The sequence below is a fragment of the Corticium candelabrum genome, chromosome 14 (assembly GCF_963422355.1).
Source record: "Corticium candelabrum chromosome 14, ooCorCand1.1, whole genome shotgun sequence".
Lineage (NCBI taxonomy): Eukaryota > Metazoa > Porifera > Homoscleromorpha > Homosclerophorida > Plakinidae > Corticium > Corticium candelabrum.
Genome location: NC_085098.1, coordinates 4,073,157 through 4,081,869, shown reverse-complemented (window position 1 = coordinate 4,081,869; position 8,713 = coordinate 4,073,157). Strand labels below are relative to the sequence as shown.

General features: G+C 39.3%; 2 protein-coding genes across 3 annotated transcripts; both read left to right on the top strand.

Annotated features, from left to right (window-relative positions):
• LOC134190062 (NXPE family member 4-like) lies at positions 1–5,174 on the top strand. 2 transcript variants are annotated; one of them, XR_009971573.1, is made up of 4 exons: positions 1–269; positions 2,803–4,824; positions 4,882–4,974; positions 5,149–5,174. XR_009971573.1 is itself a non-coding variant. In XM_062658479.1 (2 exons), exons 1-2 carry the CDS (start codon positions 171–173, stop codon positions 4,324–4,326), a joined length of 1,623 nt encoding a protein of 540 aa, XP_062514463.1. In that variant the 5' UTR covers positions 1–170; the 3' UTR covers positions 4,327–4,880. The 2 variants fall into 2 exon arrangements, 1 of the variants encoding a protein (XP_062514463.1); XM_062658479.1 differs by lacking the exons at positions 4,882–4,974; positions 5,149–5,174 and having other exon boundaries at positions 2,803–4,880.
• Positions 5,175–5,566: 392 nt separating this feature from the next.
• Positions 5,567–7,926, top strand: LOC134190064 (uncharacterized). Its single transcript, XM_062658480.1, has 9 exons — positions 5,567–5,682; positions 5,755–5,808; positions 5,872–6,008; positions 6,121–6,190; positions 6,256–6,326; positions 7,029–7,136; positions 7,201–7,299; positions 7,361–7,423; positions 7,570–7,926. Exons 1-9 carry the CDS (start codon positions 5,661–5,663, stop codon positions 7,627–7,629), a joined length of 684 nt encoding a protein of 227 aa, XP_062514464.1. The 5' UTR covers positions 5,567–5,660; the 3' UTR covers positions 7,630–7,926.
• Positions 7,927–8,713: the final 787 nt, after the last annotated feature.

Below are 8,713 nucleotides of genomic sequence, written 5' to 3'. Positions count from 1 at the left end.
GGCTACATGTGCGAATGACAGGTGTGTGTCAGTCACTGTGACAGCTGGCTGGCTGGCTTAGCACATGCTGAAATTGTACTGTACGGGAGTGTGGATCTGAACCGTCTCACTCTAGGCAAACCCTACTCTCACATAGTCTAGAGTCTATAGAGCTACTCAACACACTATCTATGGCTCTAGGCCGGCTCAAGCGAAAGTGGGTGACTTTATTTCTGATTGCGGTCTCATTTCTTGTATCAATGCTAATATTAACGCCAACAACAAGGCGGGTGAGTAATAATGTGCTACTTTTAGCTTCCTCGCAGTGTTGATTGCAGTCCCGGATGCTCTGCATCCCCGCCATAGCCGTAACGCGCGCAGGCTAGAGACTAGAGTGGGGCGGAGCTCTAGCCTCTAGGCTGCGCACGCTAAGAGGGTGTAAGAGGCTAGCCTGGGTACAGTACCGCTTTTCTGAGCTGGGATGCGGGACTGCAATCAACAAAGCATCTGGCGAATCTATTATATGCACAGTAGGTGAGTATGTACACTACAAGTCGAGTTATTTTTTTGGGAAACGTCCTATTTACTCTTAGACAGCAGTCAATATAATGTCCGGTCTATCGTGCTCTGTGTGGCAATGAGACAGCAGACTATCAACTCTCAGGCATCGTGCATGAACTGTAGCCTCGCCTTGATTGCAGTCCCACCATTCCAACGTATCCAGGGGATTGATGCAGTCCCGGATTCATAGCGCATCCAGGACTGCAATCAACACTGTCTGGGGTGAGTCTATGTCAAATTTCTCATGTATTTTGACACTGTCTCAAGCTTGTCGACATCCGCATCAGACCCTTCATCACATGCATTTTGACTTCTAGTAGGGGACATTTTCTAAACTATTTCCAGCTACCTACTGTAGTTGCATAGCTAGACTCTTTCCCTTTTGCCGGAAGTATAAGGCGGGAAGGTCTGGGTAGGCGAGACTAGTTTTTAACTGTACTTTTTTGTGGATGCGTGCAGGCTCACAAGCTTCGATCACTTCTGGACGAGTGATACTGCACATATGATAGCACAGTAGAGATCTAGATTTTTGAGGCCACTGTGTTGTTCAGAGTCGTGTACGACTTTGATGTCATTGAACTTTAATGGATTCCTGTCTTGTGTAATTGATCAATGCCAAACAACAGCTGCGGCAAATGTTGTACCAATATCAGTGGGCTACGCAAACAGTTTGAATTTATCCTCGAGCTCACAGTCTCCTGGAGTTTATGATTATTTACAGAAGACATTCAGGCCTCAAGCTACAAAAATCACCAGTCACAGTCAGTCAGTGCCTGCAAATGCACATGCAGGTGATGAATCAAATGAGAAAGTTTCAAATGTGCAACATTAATTTGGATGAGACAACCCGTTAATGATGAAAGAAAACCAAGGTTAATTGTTACAAAGGTGCAACACACTACTCAATGAAATTCGGCCACAGTTTAATTGAAAGATAGATAAGTTACATTCAAGCTGTGGGTGGTGATCCCTACGCCTTCTTCTGTACTGTGTGCAAGGAAAAGGTTAGTTGCAGGCATCAGGGTGAGGCTGATGTGAAGCAATATGTGTCTGGCACTGTTCACACCCAATTTCTCGAAACAGCTGCAAACTCAGCCCAGGGCAGGAGTGTCAGATGATCCTCTTAACTGCAAAAGTAGAGTACTCTTATGTGTCTAGAATTTACTTCACATGCATATATATAATCTGATGTCAATGTCTTATTATCTGGGAAGAACTCAGATTTTGCACCATGTTTACTCTGCACAACATCCTACTTGCATTCGCTGATCACCTGAGCCCCATGATTCCTGGTACAGGTCATGCAGTTGAAACCATACTCACTGTTCATCGATGGATCCAGCGACTCTGGAATCAAAAGTGATCTCCTAACTGAGAATTTTCAACACAAACTGTGACAGAGTCAAGACATGATTTCTGGACATGTACCTTACATCTGGAGCAGATGCAGGATGTGCTAAGATATTTTTAAAATGAGCGAAGTACTTTGTTCTGGTGAAATATCATGGGACAAACGTGTAAGCCTTGGAGTTTATAATACAAGTGTCAACTTACGTATTCGGAATTCCATCATGACCAGAGTTAAGTTAAGCTGTCGATCCTGACGTCTATTTTATATGCTACAATAGTCAAGCATGTGTCCACTTGATAAAGTCTAGAACAGTGGAAAGAGTTGTGAAAGTGTATTCAGGGTCAAAATTCTATTTTCTTTTTTTTAAAACAATTCATTAGCAGCAGCAGCAGTAGCAGCTCAGTTCCGGAGGCTAAAGGAAGTGTTCAGAGAATCAATGACGGAGATTTATCTGCTCTTCTATCAGGCTTTCATTCCAGTTTCTAACAAATTCAATTTGTTTCTTCAATACATGAGAATAGCTTACGTTGCTAAGATGCATAGTCAATGCCATAGTCTGCGTAAAACCTTCTGGGAAAGTTTATCAAAAACAGAAAATATGGCAGCTGTACCAGTTCTTCTTGACATTGACACCACGGCAGAAAAATCAGCTACTCCTGATAGGAATCAATGTATTTATTGCATATGTAACCAGACCAAAAATTACAGCTCTGGAGTATGATAGAGATGCACCTCAACAACAACAAGGGTAGATTGTTTGAGGGTGTCAGTTGCTGTGCAGTACACGAAATCCAAGCTCCCCTTCACAGATCTCTTGCTCATCCATTCTAAGTTATGATATAATGGAATACAATAAAATATTACATAACATAATATAATAATTTATTGTTTGTCTGAATTTTGATGTTTAGGGTATTGCTAGGTTACTTTTACGTTGTGGACATGATAGTGGATCTCACAGTCTGACATCATCTTGGAGTGTTTCGTCAAGGACCATATCAGTGAGGAAACCTTTTCATGTGATTTTGACTGCACGTGATTGCAAAGGCAAGATATCAAGAGGAGGCGACTTCTACAGAGCCATGTTGACATCTACCGAGACATACAGATTGAGCTCTATGATATCAGTTGGTCATGTGACAGATTGTAATAATGGATCTTATCTTATTACTTTTGTTCCATATTGGAGTGGAATGGCAAACATTCATATCGAACTTGTTTTAACCAGTCATGTTATCAAATTGATTCAAAATACAACAAAATCAGATTACATCATGTTGTGCTCTTTCTTCAACAACTTTGGCTTTGCTCATTCACACTACGTTGGGCCACATCACATGGAAGAAATCAAACCTGTAGTCACGTCGGTTTTGAGGAATGGTCATGGACGAAGTGAATTGGGATTGTGCTACATGGACTCGCAAGTTGATTTGCTGCCTCGTTTCAGTGAATCATGTGACTTGCATTTTCCTTCTAAACATCATTTCTATGGAGTGTGTCAAGGTTCTAATAAGACCGATTCCAACTTTTGCAAATCTCTCCAATGGTGTATACGTGATCAAAAGATGTTTGAAAACATCAACAACGAAAACAGTATCATAGGAAAGAACGCTGGCATTGTGTTAGGAGATGTAAACTTTGTGTTTGTAGCAAACACTGAAGAAAGATTGAAGCAAGTGTCTAGCAAAACTCCATGCCGACCACAACCCTTGGTGAAACCAACTGGCTATTGGATGGGCAAACGCTGGGTAAACAGCAATTGTTTGTTTGGATGTGATACCATGAGCAAATGGTGGTCGTGTTTGACTGGTCGAGATCTGCATCTGATCGGTGACTCTACAGTTAGGCAACTATTCATTCTTCTTCTAGAGAGTGCCAGTGTTCGTGTGCCTCTGATTAGTCCATTCATTTCACCCAAATTGAAGGATTACGTAGTCAAGCAGTACAATGCTACAGTCCACTATAGTCTACACGGTCCACCGGTGCTGTCCTCATTGGCCATCAACTTCAGTTTAGCCACATTTACTGCAGATGTCATTGATGCGATTCCAGCAAACGGAAATGAGATAATAGTAATCAGCACTGTTCATCATTTTGCTATTTTGTCTTCCGAAGGGTATCGGCAGCGTCTAATGGAGATTGTGGCCGCCATACGTCGTCTTCGACAGAGAAAGCTGGGCAAACATATTCCTATTGTGTTCCGCACTGCAAATCCTCGTGGAGACAACACATTTCGAGAGAATTCTTACCGTCTCAAGTCGTACAATCAGATTGCAATAGATATATTCGTGGGAGCAAAGCTAGATGTTATTGTGTACGATATCTATGACATGTTTTCTGCCTGTCCCTACAAACCGGTGGTCCACCTTCCAGACGATATGATGACTGTGCAGATAGACCATATTCTCAGTCTAGTTTGTCCTCCTAAATCGTAGCTTAAAACAAGATATTTCCCATGTTTTACGTAATGTATAAACAATAATAATGTATCACTATAAAAGGAGTTTCTGGAAGGCGTTAGAGCAAAAGTGGCAATGACAGAATGGGAATCAAGATATCCAATCTAGAGGTGTGCCTGGAATAGCTTCTATTATTAGTAACAGAGTATGAGGCAAACACAACAGACTGATCGAGAATAGCCCTGCTCATGGTAGCGGGCATTAAATTGAGCATAATTGGTATGTACTGACAAGCATCAAGCCTAGAGGTTTACTAGCAATACGTCATCATACTCACGTGACTGCTAGTAAAATGGCGGAAAACTCGGAGATTGCACGAGGTACAGTATAACAATAGCTAATTAAAACCAGTTAAAAAGCATCTTTTTCTGATGGAATGTCAAGTCAGTTTGGCTTACTTGTAGTTTGGTTTTAATTTGTTGTTTAGTTGTTTACTTTTTATCAAGCCACTCAAGCCAAGTTATGTACAATTGGGTGAGCAGTGCTGTATAGTATAAAGTATGGAAGACAAATTGAGCATAGTATGCGCAGGCATAGCCGAGAAGGATCACGCGCAGTGAAGCTTCCGTAGATGTGTACACCTGGAAGAGTACGTCGCGGCGTGAAAGAGTCCGGCTACAGGAGGTATACCCAGACTCACGTGAGCCTGTCAGTGTCCAGTTCCCGTATGACAATGTCAGCCCTGAAATTTTTATACGGGAACCGGACACTGCCAGGCTCACGTGAGTCTGGGACGTCACAAAATCTTTGTGGCCTAGGGTCTCTCAGAGCGTCGCCAATGAACAACTGTTTCTTTAGATCTACACAAGCAATTCGGTGGGCGCGTTTAGCAATGTAAGTCCCGCCTCCGGTCGTCCTACAGTTGCACTTTGAACAAACAAGACCAATGTGAGTCTAAATCGGGTAATTTCGCAATGCAAAAAATGCGGTCGATTCACTCTAAATGAATTTCCATATCTAAATACGTAATTATTTGGAATTCCATTGTATTGCTCAACCAGTAGCCATCATTGCTACCCGGGTACTATGACTACGCGTGTATACACAACTACTCCCTATCTCCACGTCCGGGTGCGTGGTCGCGTCACGTGGGCGGTATTTACCTTCTATTTTTGGACAGTCGTCGCTATGCAGGGTGGCTTCAACTGGATGTGGAGCACCGGATGTGCCACCTATATAAATAAACCAATGATATACACATGTAGGTGTTTTACATAAGTGACAATTTGCATTCACGCACTTTCATTCCTCGCAAGCGAGTCGATCGGTTCTGTTCTGCTGCTTTCCGTCGTCCGCAAGTGTAGCACATCATGGGAGTTGGAGTGAGCAAAGGTTAGCATACCTGCAGTCGTGCGTTGCAGCTGCTCTAGCTATATACTCAACAACTATTTTCCTGTTTTGCAGGAAAGAGCCAACTGCACGATGTGAGCGATCTCGCATCGCATGGAATCGTCGGAGGTTAGCTACACCTTGCAGTCGGTCTTCCCTAGGCTTACTCAGTGTGCTAATTGGCTTGTGCAGCTTACATGAATGACGAGGCGGTGGCCAACATGATGGCCAGACGTGGTAGCCTCGATCTCCAGCATCTGCGAGAGCTCGCATGCACCACACACTTTTCATACAAAGAGATCGAAATGATGTACGCAGGCTTCCGCAAGGTATTTCGAATTTGCTTGATGCATGTGGCAGTTTGTGTACTGTAATCAGCAAGGGAGGGTGGGTTGTTTCTATATTTAACTCTAGTAATATTTTAGTAATTTTTCCTTGTAGGAGTGTCGCACTGGAGAGTTTAGTAAACGTCAGTTTATAAATATCTACTCACGCCTTCATTCTGCTGAAGGTTGGTTAATATTAATTATTATTCAAAATCTAGTAGATGGTAATGCAAATGTTTGTTATGGACAGATAGTGAAGATTACTGTGCTCACATGTTTCGAGCGCTTGACACTAGTGGAAATGGATCAGTCGATTTTGATGTAAGTCTAGACTTATTGATCCACTAAATTTAATTTATTTATTAACTGTAAATTGTTAATTTATTTATTTACTAACTGTAAATTGTTGATTTTTTGATTTTTTATTGTTTTTGTTAACAACTTTATTGATATCAATAGCTTTAACTACAAAAATACTGGCAACACACTGCTGTACAACAATTGTGATTAAAAAGAAACTATGTCAAGTAAAAGAATTTATTTATGTATCTATTAACTGTAAACTTTTAATTTATTAATTTATTTATTAACTGTAAATTATTTATTTATTTATTACCTGTAAATTGTTAATTTATTAACTGTAAATTATTTATTTATTTTTATTAACTGTAAATTATTTATTTATTTTTTATTAACTGTAAATTATTTATTTTTTATTAACTGTATATTGTTAATTTATTTATTTATTAACTGTAAATTATCTAATAACTGTAAATTATTTATTTATTTTTTATTAACTGTATATTGTTAATTTATTTATTTATTAACTGTAAATTATCTAATAACTGTAAATTATTAATTAATTAATTTATTTATTAGCTGTAAATGTTAATTTATTTATTTATCTATTAACTGTAAACTATTAATTAATTTATTTATATATAAAGTTGATAGACACCTACCCACTGTATACAAGTGTAAAATGCATATACTAATTATTTAATTAAACTGCACCGTTGTTAGGAATTCGTGTCTGGTCTGTCGTGTTGCTGTCGAGGTTCTCTCGAAGAGAAACTCAATTTCTCTTTCCGCCTTCAAGATATCAACAGAGATGGTCACGTGACCAAAGAGGTAGAGACATCATTGCTTGATTATGTGTGAGGCCTAGACGGTCATTGTCTTGCCTTTTTGCCAGGAGATGATTGCAGTGGTGTGTGCTCTCTGCAAGGTACTTGATGTCAAGATTTTGTCCGGATCGAGCACAGTCAGAGAGCACGTGGAGAAACTGTTTGATGTAAATCACGTGACATTGTTTATACAACTAAATAAATAAAATATATATTAATTATTAACAGATTCTCGACACAAACAGAGATGGTTATGTGACCATTGATGACTTCCTTGCTGCCAGTCGAAAGGTGAGTGTGGAACTATATGTAATTTAATTACAAATTAATTATTAATTAATTATTAATTATTTATACATAATTTATACATTATTAATATATTATTTTTAATTCATTACTTGAAGTGTTTCTGATCTCTCGGTGTGTTTTTTATTTAGAAAAGGAGATATTCCTATGACTGGGTGACTACGTCGCTTTGCTGTCACGTTCTCTTGTAATTCAAAACGAAACGACATTTTCTACACCATCTGCTTCGTTCTCATTCCACACACCGAGTCTCATCCATCGCGCTCACAGAGACGAAACCTTTTGGGATTCGCTGTAAACAAGAACGTAAACTATTTTCGAGAATTTTGATACTATGTACGTAAGACTGGACGTGTTGTGTAAGGAAGGGTTAAGATTGTCACTGCAACTTTCTTGCAGTTTCTCAGTTACTAGTAGATTATTTAATATTTAATAGCGTTACTCAATTGTACCATATTGATATTATCCAAAATGTGGTTGGTTACTGACATCATCGCCATTTATTGTATTTCTTCAATTAAGAACCCATACTTGAATAGTAACCCATGCTTGAATAGTAACCCATGCTTGAATAGTAACCCATGCTTGAATAGTAACCCATGCTTGAATAGTAACCCATGCTTGGACACCCTTTGTGCGGGAGAAAAATTCGTGCGATTTTGTGCGATCACAAGCCCATCGCACAAAATACATTCCACATATATTTTCCCTTGCGATGATGCATGGCCTTATTGTCGCACAAATTAATTCCACACAAGTAGTAATGTTTCTAGAATAAGTACAAATTTTCTCCCGCACAAATTTCTTCTTTCAGGGTAGTAGCCATGCTTGAATAATATCCCATGCTCAAATAGTAACCCATGCTTGAATGAATAGCAACCCAGGGTCTAGAAATTGAAAAATAGTAACTCATGCTCGAATAGTAACCGACTATTATTCTTCAGATATTCTCAACAACGATACATGTACTAGTGGTGATGAAGAGGTGTGTAGTGATAAGGACAATTAGTGAAACTTGCTTTTTGGTGGTGATGCAAAGAACGATAGTTTAGTTTAGAGATTCAGATGTTACTGTATTACGATATCTGTTGGTTAGTTGTTGAAATACCGTAAATAGATCTGTATCTTGCATTGACAGATGCATTAAACTGGTGCTTGTTTTTTTTCTTAAAATGATTGAAAAATAGTAACTCAGGGTCTCAAATGATTGAAAAATAGTAACCCAGGGTCTCAAATGATTGAAAAATAGTAACCTAGGGTCTCAAATGATTGAAA